Source organism: Bos mutus, chromosome 21 (genome assembly GCF_027580195.1).
Source record: "Bos mutus isolate GX-2022 chromosome 21, NWIPB_WYAK_1.1, whole genome shotgun sequence".
NCBI lineage: Eukaryota > Metazoa > Chordata > Mammalia > Artiodactyla > Bovidae > Bos > Bos mutus.
Window position 1 is genome coordinate 34,194,030 of NC_091637.1, and position 18,681 is coordinate 34,212,710.

Below are 18,681 nucleotides of genomic sequence, written 5' to 3' on the forward strand. Positions count from 1 at the left end.
TGAAGGTTGCCAGATAAAATATAGGATGCTCAGTAAAATCTGAATTTCAGACAAACAATGGATAATTTTTTGGTTGCCCCAAATACTGCATGTGGTATACTTATACTAAAAAGTTATCCCTTGTTTATCTTATACTCAAATTTTATTGTGCATCTTCTACTTTTGCTTCCTAAATTTGGCAATTGTAATGCTCTTGCCTCTTGCATGACACCTATAAACCCAACCCTGGGTAGGCATATTGTAAATAGAAGGGTGAGAAATGTTTTGGTCTTATAAATCTGAAAAGTCTTCAACTTCAGATTTACATCAATGTCTAAATTTCAAGTAACTACTTATGATAAATTTAGAGACTTAGTCTTATTTTAATGATCAAATACAAAGCCGAAATTTTTGAAAGGCTAGGATATAATGTTAGGGAAAAAACATCATTTTATTTACCTTTTCACCAAAGGTTTTAGAAATCTCGTATTCCTGGGTAGTTTCTCAGGTACTATGCACAAGTTCCTTATCTCTATTCCAAGTAAGGAATCAGACTACAGCCTTCACCCTGAGGATTATCTGTTCTGTCTGTACTATCCAAAGGATGTGTGCTGAGTGGGTTTCCCCAGAGTGGGAATGAATTTGACAAATCATAAATGACCATTTTTAGACACAGTTACTGTTCTTGAGAATTCACAGCTTCTCTTCACTAAAATTCCAAGTAATTTTTAGTTCTTGATGCTTCTACGTTACAGCAGAGCAGCAACTTTTAAAGGCCAGGTGACGACGGAGTTTTTATTGGTCTATGTGAACTAGGAAAAATAAGAACCAGAACCAGATGTAGTAATGTTTTCATAAAGGTAAATGTTTCCAATTTAAGGAATAGCCCTTTATTCTCAGAGATATGTCCTTTTTATCTTTTGGTGTTAAAGTTTGTTTCATGAAATTATGAAGATTTTAAAACATGTAGCAAAGTGATTGGTAAACTTAAATCTCCAAAATTCTTTTAAAAATTGTACTTCTCTGTAAATCTAGAAGTATGGGTAGGCATCAGGCAGCATGACTTTTATATCTATTTTGGAAAATACTACTTCATGACCAACAATATTAAACAATTTAACCTCTGATATATGTCCTTTTGGGGCTGTGTAAAGAGAACTGGACTCAAAGAAATGCCCTATGTTGAAGATATGTTGGTGGAAAAAGGACATTTCTGTGTTCTTATAAAGTTCACAAAATGTGTTTCAAGGTTTTTCTTTCCTACCAGAAGATCTGAATATTGTGCCCTGATCTCTGGCACAGTATCACTCAATATTTTAAACATCGTTGTTCTGGTAAAGTCAGCAGTACCATATGCATTCTATAAATGTCAAACATAAAATGCAACACATTCAGCATTCTATAAACCATGGCAAACAACTCAGCATTCCAGACATTTGAAATATTTATAATATAGCTTAGCTCCTTCCCAGCTGGAACAAAAAAAGTTACTGTGGTTTGTTTTTGCAATTCTTAAGGCCAAACATGGATTAGGAAAGTTTAAGAATATTTTCTTACTTCTTTCATAAGAAAGGACTTTGATAAATATCCTGGAAGACATCATGATATTATGAACAGGTATACATAATTTCCATGTTTTTTAAACAAAATATTCAGACATGTACTAGCACTTTGCAGAAATCCTGGTTGAATATTTTAAAATTCAGTTTAATCCCCACACCATTCCTTCAAGGTATATGTTGCTATCCATGATACAAAAAAGCACAGAGAGGCTGGGTATAAGGTGAGCATCTTAGAGAAGGTTACAGAGTGATAACCATAAAAAACAGAGCTAAGTGAATCTAGCCTGTGTTATTTCCACTATATCAAGATGGGCAATTAATGTGTTCTGGTTGATTATGAAAGTAGAAATGGCTCTCATCTGTTTCAGATTATTTAACCATGGGATAGACAAAATATGTTTATGATCCTTGTCACACCAATAAACGATACCTCGGAAGTCCTCTCCTGGAGCTTTGGTTTGGTTCAAGATTTTGATGGTGAGATATGATTGAAAAAGCCCTTAATACACGAAGTCACTCCAGGCTCAGGATGACTCCTCATAACCCACCAGCTGTTTCACAGCATGTATTTCAGTGTAGCTTACAGTCAGTGAGCAATGAAAAAGAGAAAATAAAAAATCACATCTGTGACCCATTTTTCTTTAGTTACTAGTCATTTATATCATGTACAGAATTGGATGGAACCTAAGGAACTAGTCCTTCGTTACTTCAATTTTCTCACTGAAAATAAAAGCATCTGCTTTTAATTCACCTTTTGGGAATGAGATAAAGTAGAATGACTACCAGAAAACATGGGAAAGCATACAAAATCTCCAACATAACCATGGGTAATATTGTCCTAAATTTAAAAAATACATAAAGAATCAGATAGACATCTCATAGCTTCTGCTACAATGTTCTGCTCCTAAGAGCACTCAGTCAATGTCCGATGGTTGTTAGCAGTTTGTGTAGCACCATATATCTCAATTGTGTTTGGTGCAGTAGTTACACTGGTGGGATCCCAATAACCAAAACAAAAAAGCCCCCAAACTGGGCTTTTCCAATTGTATATTTTAAATATTTGTACTGTTATTCTTATTGATGCATAATCGTTGGTTTCTATTTTTAATTTCTCTCTCCAAAAAGTTTCTAAAAAAGCAAGTCTTATATAAAATATCAAGTTCTCTAGGAAAGGATGGTATTAGCTGCAACAAAGAGGATGGAGTGATGAGAGAGTGGTGGCTAAAGTCTGTATGGGTTTATGATTAATATCACTAACAGACATCTACAGAGAACTGCCAGATGAAATTTTTGAGTCTCATACATATCTTGTTAAATTGGGACTATCTCTTCTGTTTGGCAGAATCAACATAAAGAAAAGAAGCCTGGGTTTATTGAGGGAACTTGAAAGTCCAGGTCTCCAATGAATGGACGTGGAATAAATGAGAAGCCCTGACCGTGGTAGAGCTCCATCCCTTATGAGCTCTGGGATCTCAGGCAATTCCTCATAAATCACTTTCCTTGTTTGTACATGGCAGAGGATAACTGAAGTTTGTTCCTTTGTTATTTCCTAAAGGGTAACAAAAACTCACTGGAGGAACTACGATATGGATTCCTCTAGATCTTAAGAGCTATTGGAAAACTTCCTGACTCTCTCACAACAGTAAATGATCTAAGCAGCCTGGCCTCCTCCCCTGCTCTGTATCTACAGGCCATCAACAACAATATGGTTTTTTAATACAATTCCACTTGGTATGTGAATTGTAATCACTAGAGCATGTCCGCTGAATCCCTGAGTACGTTAAAGTTTTAGTGCTGGGGGCAAAATTATACATGAATGTATTCTTGAGAAATAAGCAACTCTTTATACTGTGCCCACGGTCAGAGTATGTGTAGGAGTGCAAGGTTCACATCCCACAAAACCATTATTCATTGACAGAAAACATCAAGACATCTGGAAGAAATATAAAAATCACAGCAAATGTGACAGATTCTATTAGAGCACTCTATTAATATATTTGGATTAAGAATGACTGTATACATCACTTTTGTTTTTCCATAAGAAAAACAAAATCTTTTTGTTTTATCTTTTATCTTTTCCTCTTAGGAAAGATAAATATTGTATTCTAACGATTCTATTTTACTTATATGATTCTATACGTATTCTAACGTATTCTATACACAGAATCTAGAAAAATGGTACTGAAGAATTTATTTATAGGGCAGCAATGGAGAAACAGACATGGAGAACAGACTTATGGACATAGGGGGAGGGGAGGAGAGGGTGAGATGTAGGGAAAGAGTAACGTGGAAACTTACATTAAATAGATAGATAGCCAATGGGAATTTGCTGTATGGCCCAGAAAACTCAAACAGGGGCTCTGTATCAATCTAGAGGGATGGGATGGGGCAGGAGATGGGAGGGAGTTTCAAAAGGGAGGGGATATACGTATACCTATGGCTGATTCATGTTGAAGTTTGACAGAAAACAACAAAATTCTGTAAAGCAATTATCCTTCAATTAAGAAAAAAAAAAGCACACTCTTAGGATGCATACATGTGCTCTGTGTCATCATCTGTCACCTCACCTTACACATGCCCACACCCAGGGCACTCACAAGGTAAAATATTCGCACACCTTGCTCAGGGTATGTTCCTACAGTGTTTGGGAGAAAAGTACAATACAAAGTCACAGTCTGCATCCTGAGATTCGTTCCACCCCAGGGGACTCCAGACAAAAGCCATTCGGTTCTCCTTTAGCATACCAGGGCTTACCTGGTGGCTCAGCTGGTAAAGAATTCGCCTGCAATGCGGGAGACCTGGGTTCCATCCCTGCATTGGGAAGATCCCCTGGAGATGGGAAAGGCTACCCATTCCAGTATTCTGGCCTAGAGAATTCCACGGACTGTATAGTCCATGGGGTCCCAAAGAGTTGGACATGACTGAGCGACTTTCACTTTAGCACACCAATCAGCAGGGGTGAATGAGGGCTAGCCTGCTATGAAGGGGACATCAGAGACATATGTGTCCCTGGAATTCTAATAGAGCTCAGAAGGCTGCACTTTATACCCTCATCTGAAGGTCTGCACGTTGATGGACAATGCTAAAGAAATACCCTTTGGTGACAATAAAAATACATGACACTTACAAATAGTCTGCTTTGTGGAAAAACAATCTGCCACATTTCAAATTCTGAATCTAGCCAACACTGAAATGACACTGTCTGGATTAAGTGTTGCAAGAGAGAACTCACTTCATCCTGCCCTTATGTGTCTGTCAACTATTAACTATCCTTTTAAATGCAGCTCAGCCATCCCCTTGGTGTATCATATTGTTTGATATCTGTTTACACCTGATGACCCCCCCAGGAAGGTAAGTAAAGTTGGCAAAGGTGCCCACCTGGTTGCTGGATGTCCACAGGTAGCTCAGGACCTGACAGGCAGCTGGTGCTGAGTAAATGCTTATGTGAACAACTGGGCCTCAAACAGTCTAGATGGGGTTCACTGAACAATGACCCACACAGAACAGAGGAAAGAGGGAGAGGTAACTGAATGAGTTAGCCAGAGGCGCTTAGGCTCAGAACCCAGGAAAACTGTAGGACATGCTTCAGTTTAAATGGAACCTTGCCTCAAGGAATAAATTACTTTCTTTCTGCAAATAATTTACCATACTTTCTAAAAAAGAAAATAGGTTTACAAAGCATCTATTTGGTGGTTCTAACACAGAAGTTGCCAAAACCATTCAAGATTTCCTTAGTTCACAGATTTGGGCATAAAAATAATACGGCAACAGTAAAATCCCATGGACGGGGGAGCCTGGTGGGCTGCAGTCCATGGGGTCGCTAAGAGTCAGACACAACTGAGCGACTTCACTTTTACTTTTCACTTTCCTGCACTGGAGAAGGAAATGGCAACCCACTCCAGTGTTCTTGCCTGGAGAATCCCAGGGACGGGGAGCTTGGTAGGTTGCCGTCTATGGGGTCGCACAGAGTCGGACATGACTGAAACGACTTAGCAGCAGCAGCAGCAATCCTTACAGAAGGTCAGTGTAAATAAAATAACAATGGGGAACTATGTGGGATTTGATCACATTTTATTAAGAAGAATGCAGAGAGAAAAACAAAGTTCCCCTTGGGACCTAGACTTAATACAACAGGTCCGTTATAAGTAAACCGTTGCTAGTATTTGGGGCAGACCATGGTTTTTTTTTTTTTTTTTAATAAATTAATTGAAAGTAAATGTCTCTTCTAAAGTTCAACATATGTGATTAATTCCTTCAAGGCATCTTTGTAGTACAAATATATCATCATAAGAGTGGTGGTGCTGGTTTAGTTGCTAAGTCATGTCTGACTCTTGTGAATTCACAGACTGTAACCCACTAGGCTCCTCTATCCATGGGATTTTCCAGCCAAGAATACTGGAGTGGGCAGCCATTTCCTTATCCAGATATGACAGTATATCATCTATATTATCAACTCTGCTTATAACAGGCAGAAAAAAGCTACTATCTTACAAAAAGTAAGCTATATGAAGCTAAGACTTCACCTGCAGGGTCCTGTTGTTCCTAATGCTACATAACATTCCAGCAGCCAGATTGGCTCTACACCTCTGCCTTGCATCTTTGTAGATGGCTTGGTAGCTTAGGGACCCAGCAACTGAATGAATGACTTTGTGTTTTTTAAGGTAACTGACCTTGAATAAATTAAAAGAGAGGTAGAGTGGAAAGTAGGAATGACCAAGGCTTGAGGATAAAGTCTTTTAACCATCCAAAGAAGAGAAGATGGCTGAAAAGATGCTGACTGCAGAAACCAATGCTTCCTGCCTCACACCTGCTCAGAACATCCCTCCCTGTTTCAATTTATGGGGGTCTTCACAACTGCAGACTTTGGACATGTCTCCTGGATCCTATAACCAACACGAGAAGATCAGAGCTCCCAGTCTATCCTCTGGAGAGAAGGAAATAACATGTTTGGAGGAGAGAATTTCAAACAAGCCAAAGAATTTATTTCTGTGTAACTGACTTTCCCCATGGGAAAAAGAAACAGCTGGCCATTTGGAATACACACAATCAATAAATGTAAGAGCGGAATTCCATGGAATTGTAGATACATAAATGACAATCCTATCACAACTGGTATTAAAGAAAGTGTAGTTCAGTCAGGCAGATCTGTTCTTCAAAATATCATTCAAATGGCTTCAGTTTTTCCAAGGATAGGTTGGACTAGAAACAAAATACCTAAGAGGCCTGGTGAGTGGCCAGGACTCCAGCAATCTTCGCCATTTTAATATGTTGAAATTATTATGAACCAAAAAAAAGAAACAACAAGCAAGATGATTTTAAAGGCCCTGATGATTCCTTCATTCTTAGAGCAGAAACAAAAGTGCTTAAGTTATTATATTAATTGTATACTGCAATAAAAGTAAGAAAACAGTTAAAACTTCTCATATCTCTGACCCTCTCCACTTAGCTCCCTTTTTTAATACCTAGGAATATGCTGGCTAAAATATATCCCCAAATTCCTAAACAACTTTAGGGAGTACCATTTATACCAAAGACAGTATCAATGATGTTCCCTGGAATGTACCATTTCGTGGCTCCGAAAAAGATGTTCTTAGAGAGGGCCTGTGTTTGAATTTTAGCTCTGCCACTTGAGGACAAAGGCTATATGACCGTTGGCAAGTTATTTACTGATCCCTCTGATCCTATTTCCTTCTCAGTAAAATGGAGATAATAAGTTGCATTTCCAAAGGCTGCTGTAAAAACTAAATGAGATAACATGTACAGAATGGAGGTGGAGGACAGCACACCGACACTTACCAGTTCTCTAAAATTAACAAGATCTACCACATTTCACAGCGGGGAAAACCACCACGTCTAGCACTTGCAGCCCATACCATAAGGACAGACCAGAAGATTTTTGAAATTTGGAATAGATCTCACCTGTTGAAGCTGGGGTAGGTACCCTTAAAGTTAAAGGTGTCAGAATGCAGTGACCCAAAAATCACACAATTTTTCTGTCTGTGAATTGTGATAACTGGCAGAAAGGAAGCCTAATCAGCATGCTAATTAGCCAGGGTGTGCTGGTACAACTGTTATCAAGGAAAGACAACTGTTTAAATAAGACAGGCTGTCCTCATTAAGCACTGCGTGCTGCCAACACAGTGCAATGTGCTTAGTTCCAGCGTTTTGGCCTTCCTTAGAATCCAGAACCAGGCAGTATCTAACTGCACTAAATCTTTATTGGATTATTAAGCAGTGATTAACCTATACAATAAAGCCATACCTCAAAAACTATAGATTCTCAAATGACAGGCCTGACAGATTTTGGAACTCATTTAAACTAACCTCCACATGTTACATCAGGGAAAACCGAGGTCTACGGAAGAAGAGAGACACATGATCCCAGAGGTGGAGACAATTCTGGACTTGGACTCGTGAACTTTTTCTTACAACAGGAAATCAGTCTTCAGTTTCATGCACTACACAGACCAACAATTTGACACCGAATATGCAGATTCTTGTCTCAACTCGGCATAATTTGGGGTTCATAGGGTGGTGGAAGATATCAAAATACTGGGTCAATAACAGAAGCAGCTGGCAGCTGCATACAGTGGGAAGCACCCCAGCATGCATGCACACAACAATGCATATGGAAAGGCTCTTAGGGACCTGCCAGTCTGGGGTTTGAGTGGTGGCGATTAGGGTCTGTTAAGGGGCCAACTATAGAATAATTCTCCACATCAAGGATGTAGAGAGTGGCTAGCTCAGAGTGGATACTCAGTACCTACATGCTGTGTGACTGGCAGATGAGTGAATGAAGGAATGAAACGGGTTGTTCTGAGAGAAGAAATGAGAGCTTCAGGGAGAAGAGGGAAGAAGGCTACCTAGTGCTGTCCTTTAGGGGAGGAGGAAGGGAAGTTCCCAAAGCTCTCCTTAACCTTCGCAGGACAGTGGAAAGAGTCTGTCCCCTCCCCCCACCTACACCCTGCTTCCATTCTGAGGAAATGCAGTCATCCCCATGGAACCACTTCGGCTTCTGAGGCTGTCTGCCTCCCGTATGGCACCTGGAGGAGTGGAGTGCTCGAGGGAAGTCTGTCTCCAAGGGCAACCGAAATTTCAAATCCATATGTCCCACTGTTTTTTTAGAGGAGACTCTGCTCAAGTGCTAGCTAGGCAAGCAACTGACGATACTACACTGCTACCGACGGGGAAAATGTTTCCTAGCATAAGATCAAGAAGCAAGTTTGATTCTAGGATGGGACAGAAAATTCTAATGAAGAATGAGGGAAAGCTGGAATTTCCTTGCCAATTTTCCATTCCCTGAGAACATGGCCATCTGTGGTCCTCAGCCTGGGTCCTCTGACCTTTGGCCAAGTCTGTTAAGGCTGGACTTTCAAAGCACAATTCATTTGATCAGCACTGATGCCACAGACAGGAGAGGGGGTTCTACCTCATTATATCTTCCAAACAGTAAGAGGTCAGTGTTTGATATTTCCTTTTCTTTCAACATTTGTGTCTAATAGTTTTTTCACTTTTGTTCCATAGGATGCAGCCACATTGAAGAAAATATGCACTCATCACCTCTTCTGTTTTTCTAGGACTAATTAAAGCAGCTATAACACAAAGGTCTGCATCAGCATTTGAGAGGCTTTTCAAGGTTCGTATGGTGTGAGCAACTTCCTATGTCAGAAGCACGCTGACACTTCAGTGGATAATAATGAAGTGCTGACAGCATTTTCTCCCACCACATCTAGTGGACTAACGGTTAAGTGACAGTGTGCACGGCAGCCATTAGGACAGGATGATGGATTCTGCCTCATATTCATATGAAAGATATATATAGCCCAAGGGGAAAATGTAATGTTTCTAATGTGACCTTCACTTGACATTTGATTAAGACAAAGTTGGTACTTTTTTTTTTTTAGAAGATGCTTTCAAAACCAGGAGAACATATCAGTGAAAAGATCAATGATATACACATTCTTCCTTAACTCAGAGTGACTGGCAAGGCTTTACACTTTTAGCAGTTTCAATTCTCTAAAAAGAAATGCCACCTAGAAGAAACGTGCTGCTGCTGCTACTGCTGCTAAGTCGCGTCAGTTGTGTCCGACTCTGTGCGACCCCATAGACGGCAGCCCAACAGGCTCCTCTGTCCCTGGGACTCTCCAGGCAAGAACACTGGAGTGGGTTGCCATTTCCTTCTCCAATGCATGAAAGTGAAAAGTGAAAGTGAAGTCGCTCAGTTGTGTCTGACTCTTAGCGACCCCATGGACTACAGCCCACCAGGCTCCTCTGTCCATGGGATTCTCCAGGCAAGAGTACTGGAGTGGGGTGCCATTGCCTTCTCCGGAAACGTGCTAAGCACTCTCTAAACATTTCTCATTAACTTTCCCGTACTGGTACTTGCTCCTATAAGGCTGGCTTACAGCTCTCATCCTAAGTCAGCTCTGTCTGCCAATTAAGGAATAAATGAGAGACTATTGCTATTTGAGGTTGCTATTTGAGAGAAGGAACTGGATCTGTAGGAATGTTCATATCAATAGTTGTAAAACATCTTGAGAAATACTAGGAAAAAAGCAACTCTAAAAATGTCCTGTGATGAAATGATAGAAATGGTAGTGAGGAAACCAAATGCACAGGTTATTCTAATAAAGGGACAGGCTTCCTCTCCTGGTACAAATAATCTGATCTAAAGGGTTAATTCCTTTAAAAAGATTGGTTTTGGGATAAGACTGAAAACACACCACTGTGTCTTTAGCATACAAAGAGCTCCCAGAATGGTCCTCAGGCAGTCCAGCTCTGAGCATCCGGATTCTTTTTTTCTGGTCTTTAATTATGCTGCTGAGCACCTAACTCTTTATATAAAAGCGAGTGGAAGGAAACGGGATGGCTAAAGTCATTCAAACGCCCACTCACCTCCCATGATTTTGGACTGGCAGTTAATAAACTCCGGCTTCCTGTCTGTGAGGTAGCGCTGGCAGGTGTGGTGGAGGATCTGGAAGAAGGTACATTTTTCTGAGGCTGTGCTGGCTACCCACTGGTCAAAGGCATTTTCAAACAACAAATCAAACTCTGCAGAATCCTGGAAAAGACATTGAAAGAACGAATGATCTCCATCTCTAAAAATTGCGGCTTCCAGTTTACCATATTAAGACTCATAAAGGCTAAAACTTTTCTGAGACTTTGTTCCTAATCACAAGGTTCATCTTGATTAGCACCAGGGGCACAGAGAGTCCACCTTTCTCTTTTTATCAAGCAGATCTCTTGTCTCACAGTGTTTTGAGATGTCCCCAAGAAGCAACGAGCACAGAAGTCCCTTTAGCTTAACCACATATCAACTTGTATCCTATTTCAGATTATACATGGTCTTTCCCATTGCTCAAAAAAGGATTACTTCAGGTTCCTGGCACTGAACAATATTAATCTTGTCCCCAACCTTTGGTAGGGAAAGATTATCCCTTATTATTGTAGTGTATAGTTTGATTTTACATTTCATCTTTCCTCATCATTGATATATGGTTAGTGTATAAGCAAAGGAAATTTACTTGCATACATAACTCTACCATGAAATGTTTCATGTATTAAATCCAATGGAATTCTAATACATCATTTTTAAGGTGCAGTTCATTTATTTGATTTTTGGTAAATAAACCTCATCCCTGATTGCATTAGAAGACAGATGGAACTTTGCTGAACATGGTTTTTCATACTGATAATTACAGATGTGATTATCTGAACTCTGCACTTAGCACTTTGCTCTTTGTATTGGAGGTAGCTAGCATTTCTTCAATATGCATCTCCTTAGGTGCCTCTGTCCAACATGATGAAAAGATTTATAATTTCCCATAAGACAGGCACAGGAATCAGAAAGTCTCAGCCACATAACTGGAACAGAGAAATAGCCTTGTCAAAAACAACTCAGACACCCACCAGTCTGCCAAGGTCAATGAGAGAGTCACTGTGAGAGAAGAACACCGTGGCTCGGCACTGGACAGTTCACTCACCCGATTAGGATCGATGCCGTTAACCTGGCGCAGCTGCTCGAGCATCCACTGTGACCGCCGCACAAATGACGTGGAGCCTTCAAACTGTTTGACCTTCGTAATGGATGCCTGCGTGGGTTTCTTGTTGGTCACTGCCAAGAGAAGACCACTCTGATCAGTGAGTGTGCAGGGTGGGTTGGTCCCATTCACAGGTGTTTCTGTCTTATGCCTACATGCATATGTGCCATAAAAGAGAGAAAAAATGACATATTTGTGTGTGTGTGTATACATGTGTATCCGTGTAAATATAGAGGGAAGGAAGAGAGAGGGAGAGGGAAGTGCAGAGACAAAGAGAAGCAGAGGAAAACAGAAAATGAATGAGTATGTGTGCCTTTAGTGAGAGGCGAACTCAAAAGGAACAGACGTTATAATCTGCACCCTCGAGCAGTTACAATATAATTTTAACTGTAAGGGCAGCTTCATTGATGCCTTCATCCACTCACATTGAACACGACAGGGACAATTAATAGCAAGCCCCTCTAATGGAGGCTCCAAATAAACCATGATGGTTAGCAGGGAAAGCAGCACAAAGGGCTGAGAGCATCAGGTAGGGGTGGCTGGGAAAGGCTACCTTTTAAAGGTACAGTTTACTGGTTCCCTGACGCAACTACAATGCATATTTCTAATGCTGCAGTCCAGTGTAAGTATTCCAGGCTTCAGTGATAAAAGAATAAGAAATACCTCACTCAAAAAAAAAAAAAAAATTGGCCTTATAGTTCAGTTCAGTCATGCGAACTTTGCGACCCCATGGACCGTAGCACTCCAGGCCTCCCTGTCCATCACCAACTCCTGAAGTCTACTCAAATTCACGTCCACTGAGTTGGTGATGCCATCCAACCATCTCATCCTCTGTCGTCCCCTTCTCCTCCTGCCCTCAATCTTTCCCAGCATCGGGGTCTTTTCAAATGAGTCAGTTCTTCGCATCAGGTGGCCAAAGTATTGGAGTTTCAGCTTCAACATAAAGTACAGTTAGTTTGTATCTAATCTGCATCTAATTATAACCTTGGCCCCCCTCCACATATGAATTCCTTAGGCTACCACAGCTGCAGGCCTGCGGCAGCTCCTCCTCTCGGCCTTGGTCAGTTCTCCCTTCCACGCTGAGGATGGACCTTCTCACTTCTCAGACAGAGATCAAGTACCAGCCAGCAGGAGAGAGTCACTCTGAACTTTTGCCTGTCTGCCTACTTCTTGACTTAGAGCCTCAAGGGAGGGGAGGTAATTAAGTATTTTAAAAGGATTTTCCTCAAAACTCCTCCTGAGCTCTGGCTGTAGGAATTGTAAGTTTAAATAGAATTGATGCTATTAAAGGAAGCAGGAAAAGTGGAAAGCACTCCTCGTAATGAATGCAATCCTAGTAAGCCTGTACATCAATGCTACATTCTTTCTTAGTTTCAAAGCAGCCCACAGATCCCACACTTTGAAATAACCATGCAATGCTCAACAGATGGCAAAACGAATCCTTGCGGGATGAAGGACAGAAAGTACTGTGCCAGTTACGGTTGGTGGTAAGAAGGCTCTCCTTCACACACAGCAGAGTTTATCACAGCTTCAGTGTCTGGGGTCATTTAGGCAGAAAAACAGTGACCAAGAGGGGAAAGTGAACAAAAATATATGGGTACCCCGCCTTTAGGTGAGAAACCTATGGTCTAGGACTGGGCTTTTTTTAGGATCTCAGTCCATCCTTCTCTTTTTGTTCCTAACCAGAATTTAGCAAACATTTTTTTTTAAATTTCAAATAATGATTAGGTTTAATGCCCATGATTCAGTTATATTTTGGCTAAACGCTTATGAACATTTCACACCAATTGCGTTTACTTTCATGGTTAAAAAATCATCATCCCTTAAACAACCAAGATCAAGGAAATGTTATTGTCTTCCATCCACAAATGGCCTGTCTGGCCTACAGCTCCACATATAAGCCTGTTTAAGTCCATGAGGAACAATCTTTCCCCTCACTAAATTCATGCAATATTACCAGTCTACCCAGGGCTGTCTATCCACTTAATTCATTTAATTTGTGTGTCCATGTGACACAAAAGGGACTCTCCTAAATTTCTCTGATAGTCATACCCTGCTCTGCTGTTTTAATAGCAAAGGAAACAACACATATGGAATATATGTGGGTCCTAAAATGTGCTTAAAAGATTAAAGAATGCTTTGCAATAACAGGAAAACATGGGTTCCTGTATTAGACCCACACCCCTAAACACACACAGAGGATTTCCTTCCTTGTTTATGTAAATTACATGGCATTTAGGCATCCTGGGAAACATGAAGGTTTTCCTTCTGACTTCAGTTAACTCTTACTTTTATTACCGGTTCACTTATTTCCAACTAGTTTACAGCATAATAAAAGTTCAAACATAATTCATGATGGTTGTAATTATTGGCCTGTTTGGGACTGACATTTTAGGAAAGCAAGTTCCACTGGAAGTTTGTCACTGAACATGAGAAGGGTAGGAACTCCACCCACCCAACAAATGCCCCTCGGAATTGTTCACGAGCGATCACATTGCTTCATGGTCATTTTTAACAGAGGCAGATATGACTTCATCCATTCCTGCTTTTTTTACCCTCTATTAGTTTACTCTTTGCCCAGTTCTTGGAATCTGATAATTTTCCTGGGCACTGAGCCCGGTTTAGTTTAATTTTTGTTTAGTGTTATTATCTCCAACATCCCACTTTCTATTTTGAAGCAGGTGCCTTAAAATTATATTATTATATACACATTATATAGAATTAAATGAAGACTTCCCCCTTCTGAAATCAAAACATTTGCACAATCATGCCATTGCCAGACTTTCTGAGTTCTGTGTTTGAAGAAGCCATGTTTTAACCCCTTTCTATTTTGGTGTTTTCCGGATCCACAGCTGTTAAAAATAAGTCATTCAGTCAAATTCCAGATGTCTAGTGAAAACAGCAATTCACCTTCTCCTTCCCAAGGGCAGCTAATTTACAGCACATTCTGGAAAATGCAACCAAATGATCTGGATCAGTACCCTGGAGGGTAGATTTCATATTCATTATTTTGAAAAACTTTAAAGGTGAGATAATCAGGGCATTTTGTCATAGCTTCATCTTTCATGAGGAAAAGGTAAATATACAAGCATTTAGAGAGGGTATGATGATATTCCCAAGTAATACTGCAGACTACCCAGAATCAGCCCCATCCCCTAATTTTCCACTCCAACCCACACACCAAAATCACCTGGGAGTTTTACAACAAAAATACCCAACACTGTCAGTCAGAATCTTTGGGGATGTAGTCCTGGCATCCATATTTTAAATCTTTCCAGTTGACTTGGAGGCACTTTGAGTGCTAACAGCTACTGAACTATGTGCTTACTCATTTAACAAATATTTATGGAGCATTTATTAGATGGAAGATACAGAAGGAAGTTTTGAGGATTTTTCAAATATTAAGAAAGAAGTGGTTCTCAATCAATAACTTTGGTGAGGAGGAGATAAGAATGATGCTATAGAAAATAAAGCATCATAGAATAAATGACACAGGAGTCATCTGAGATGTATGTGGGGCGGGGGGGAGTGCAGATTTAAGGACCAAAGTAAAGTTGGGGAAAGTCAGGGAGGTTTCATGAGGCAGCCACATTCTGGGCAGTATAACATCCCTCACCAGGACATCTGTGATTTTCCCCAAATTGGCCTTTTAACCAGCTTGACCATTCAAACTGGAATATATAAGGCTGAACCATCTTTTAAGAACTCCTTGCCAAAACAATCTTAAGAAAGAAGGACAAAGCTGGAGGTATTATATGCCCTGATTTCAAACTATACTACAAAGTTACAGTAATCAAAACTGTACAGTACTGGCACACACACACAAAGATCAATGGAACAGAATAGAATCTAGAAATAAACTCATGCATATATGGTCAATTAATTTCAACAAGGGATCTAAAAATACACAGTGGGGAAAAGACAATCTCTTCAATAAATAGTGTTGGGAAAACTTTGACGTTGCATCCACATGCAAAAGAATAAAACAGCATTTACAAAAATAAACTCAAAATGAATTAACATCTTAACTATACGACCTGAAACCATAAAACTCCTGGACAAAAACATAGGCAGTATAGTCTCTGACACTGGTCTTAGGAATGATTTTTTTGGATCTATTTTCTTAGGCAAAGGCAACAAAAGCAAAAATAAATGAATGGGACTACAAAACTAAAAAGCTTTTGCACAGTGAAGGAAACCATCAACAAAATGAAAAGGAAACTTACTCAATGGGAAAAGATATTTGCAAATGATAGCTCTGATAAGGGGTTACTATTCAAAATATATAAAGAACTCACACAACTTGGTATCAGTAAAAACAAACAATCCAGTTAAAAAATGGGCAGAGGACCTGAATAGATAGTTTCCCAAGGAAGACATAATGATGGCCAACATACACATAAAAACATGTTCAGCATCACTAATTATTCAGTTCAGTTCAGTCGCTCAGTCATGTCTGACTCTTTGAGACCCCATGAATTGCAGCACGCCAGGCCTCCCTGTCCATCACCAACTCCTGGAGTTCACTCAAACTCATGTCCATCGAGTCGGTGATGCCATCCAGCCATCTCATCCTCTGTCGTCCCCTTCTCCTCCTGCTGCCAATCCCTCCCAGCATCAGAGTCTTTTCCAGTGAGTCAAGTCTTCACATAAGGTGGCCAAAGTACTGGAGTTTCAGCTTTAGCATCATTCCTTCCAAAGAACACTCAGGACTGATTTCCTTTAGAATGGACTGGTTGGATCTCCTTGCAGTCCAAGGGACTTTCAAGAGTCTTCAAAATGCAAATAAAAACTACAATGAGATATCACTTCACACTGTCAGAATGGCTGTTATCAAAAAGACAACAGATAACAAATGTGGGTGAAGATGTGCAAAAAACAGGACTGCTGGTTGGAATGTTAACTGGTGCCACCACTGTGGAAAACAGTATGGAGTTTCCTCAGAAAATCAAAAAAATGAACTACCATATGAGGCAGGAATTCCACTTCTGGGTATTTATCCAAAGAAAACAAAAGTGCTAATTTGAAAAGACATATGCACCTCTATGGAGAAGGCAATGGCACCCTACTCCAGTACTCTTGCCTGGAAAATCCCATGGACGGAGGAGCCTGGTGGGCTGCGGTCCATGGGGTTGCGAAGAGTCGGACACGACTGAGCAACTTCACTTTCACTTTTCACTTTCATGCATTGGAGAAGGAAATGGCAACCCACTCCAGTGTTCTTGCCTGGAGAATCCCAGGGACGGGGGAGCCTGGTGGGCTGCCGTCTATGGGGTCACACAGAGTCCGACACCACTGAAGCGACTTAGCAGCAGCAGCAGCAGCAGCATGCACCTCTATGTTCGTTCCAGTATTACTTACTATAGCCAATATAATGAAGCAGCCTAAGTGTTCATCAATAGATGAACAGACAAATCAGATGTTGTATACGTATATAGTGGGATATTACACAGCCATAAAATAGCAAACTTTTTCCATTTGCAACAAAATGGACAGACCTAAAGGGTATTATATTAAGTCAAATAAGACAGATAAAGACAAATATTGTATGATTCATTTATATGTGGAATCTACAAACAAAGCTAACAATCAAAACAAAACAGAAACAGACTCACGGATACAGAGAACAAACTGGTGGTTGCCAAAGGGGAGGCAAAGGGAGGGGCTGGATGAAATAGGTGAAGGGGATTAAGAGGCACAAACTTCCAGTTATAAAATAAGTCATGGGGATGTGATGTACAGAATAGGGAATATAGTCAATATTATTGCAGGAACTTTGTATGATCAGGTAGTTCAGTCGCTCAGTCATGTCTGACCCCAGGAACTGCAGCACACCAGGCTTCCCTGTCCATCACCAACTCCCGGAGTTTACTCAAACTCATGTCCATTGAGTCGGTGATGCCATCCACCAACTCATCCTCTGTTGCCCCCTTCTCCTCCCACCTTCAATCTTTCTCAGCATCAGGGTCTTTTCCAATGAGTCAGTTCTTTGCATCAGGTGGCCAAAGTACTGGAGTTTCAGCTTCAACATCAGTCTTTCCAATGAATATTCAGGACTGATTTCCTATAGGATGGACTGGTTGAATCTCCTTGCTGTCCAAGGGACTCTCAAGACTCCTCTCCAATTCAAAAGTATCAATTCTTTCCTGCTCAGCTTTCTTTATAGTCCAACTCTCACATCCATACGTGACTACTGGAAAAACTATAACTTTGACTAGACGGACCTTTGTTGGCAAAGTGACGTCTGTGCTTTTTAATATGCTGTCTAGGTTGGTCATAACTTTTCTTCTAAGGAGCAAGCATCTTTTAATTTCATGGCTACAGTCACCATCTACAGTGATTTTGGAGCCCCCCAAAATAAAGTCTGTCACTGTTTCCATTGTTTCCTCATCGTATGGTGACACATGGTTATTAGACTTATCATGGTGATCAATTTGTAGTGTATATAAGTCTTGAATTATTATATTGCACGTCAACTATACCTCAATGAAATAAAAATTTGATGGCATCCCAAGGCATTTAGAATAAAACCCAAGTCCCTTACCATGACCTGCAAAGTCCTGGATGATCTGGCCCTTAAGTACCTGTTCATTCTCATCTCATTCCATTCTCCCTTTTGTCCCCCAGGCTCCAGTCATCTTTTCCTCCTGGAAAACGGCAACCACTGTATACCCTTTGCAAATGCTATTCCCTTCATAGAAACTCCCTTTTCCTATGTGTGTGTTTGAGAGTATGTTTCATTGTTATCTCTTGCTCACTGTTCTGATTTCAGCTTATATGTCATCTCCATTGAAAAAACTTCTGTGATTATCATATCCAAGCAGGTTCCCCATCATGTTATTTTTTTCACTGACCTCTGTTTATTTCACAACAGGTTTATTTCAAGCCTGGGTAAAATATTCAATGTTTACTTCTCTGACATATTTGTGAAGAATTAAAATTAGATTGTTATCAGGTCCATCTAGTTCTAAAACACAGAAGATATGGATAAATCCCCACAAAGATAGGAAGTAGTGATGTAGGATCCTATAGACTGACATAAGCACTTTAAATTTTTTGAAGCTTTTTAAACATAACTTCTGTTTTTTTTCTCTTGAACT

General features: G+C 40.2%; 1 protein-coding gene across 2 annotated transcripts in view; it reads right to left on the reverse strand.

Annotated features, from left to right (window-relative positions):
* Window positions 1-18,681, reverse strand: part of STXBP6 (syntaxin binding protein 6) — a 277,918-nt gene that overhangs the window by 48,972 nt on the left and 210,265 nt on the right. For both annotated transcript variants that reach the window (XM_070358658.1, XM_070358657.1), the window contains 2 exons: window positions 11,525-11,655; window positions 10,437-10,602 (listed from right to left, as the gene is read on the reverse strand). In XM_070358658.1, the coding sequence (XP_070214759.1) occupies window positions 10,437-10,602; window positions 11,525-11,655 (297 nt within the window). The remainder of the gene's footprint in view (window positions 1-10,436; window positions 10,603-11,524; window positions 11,656-18,681) is intronic.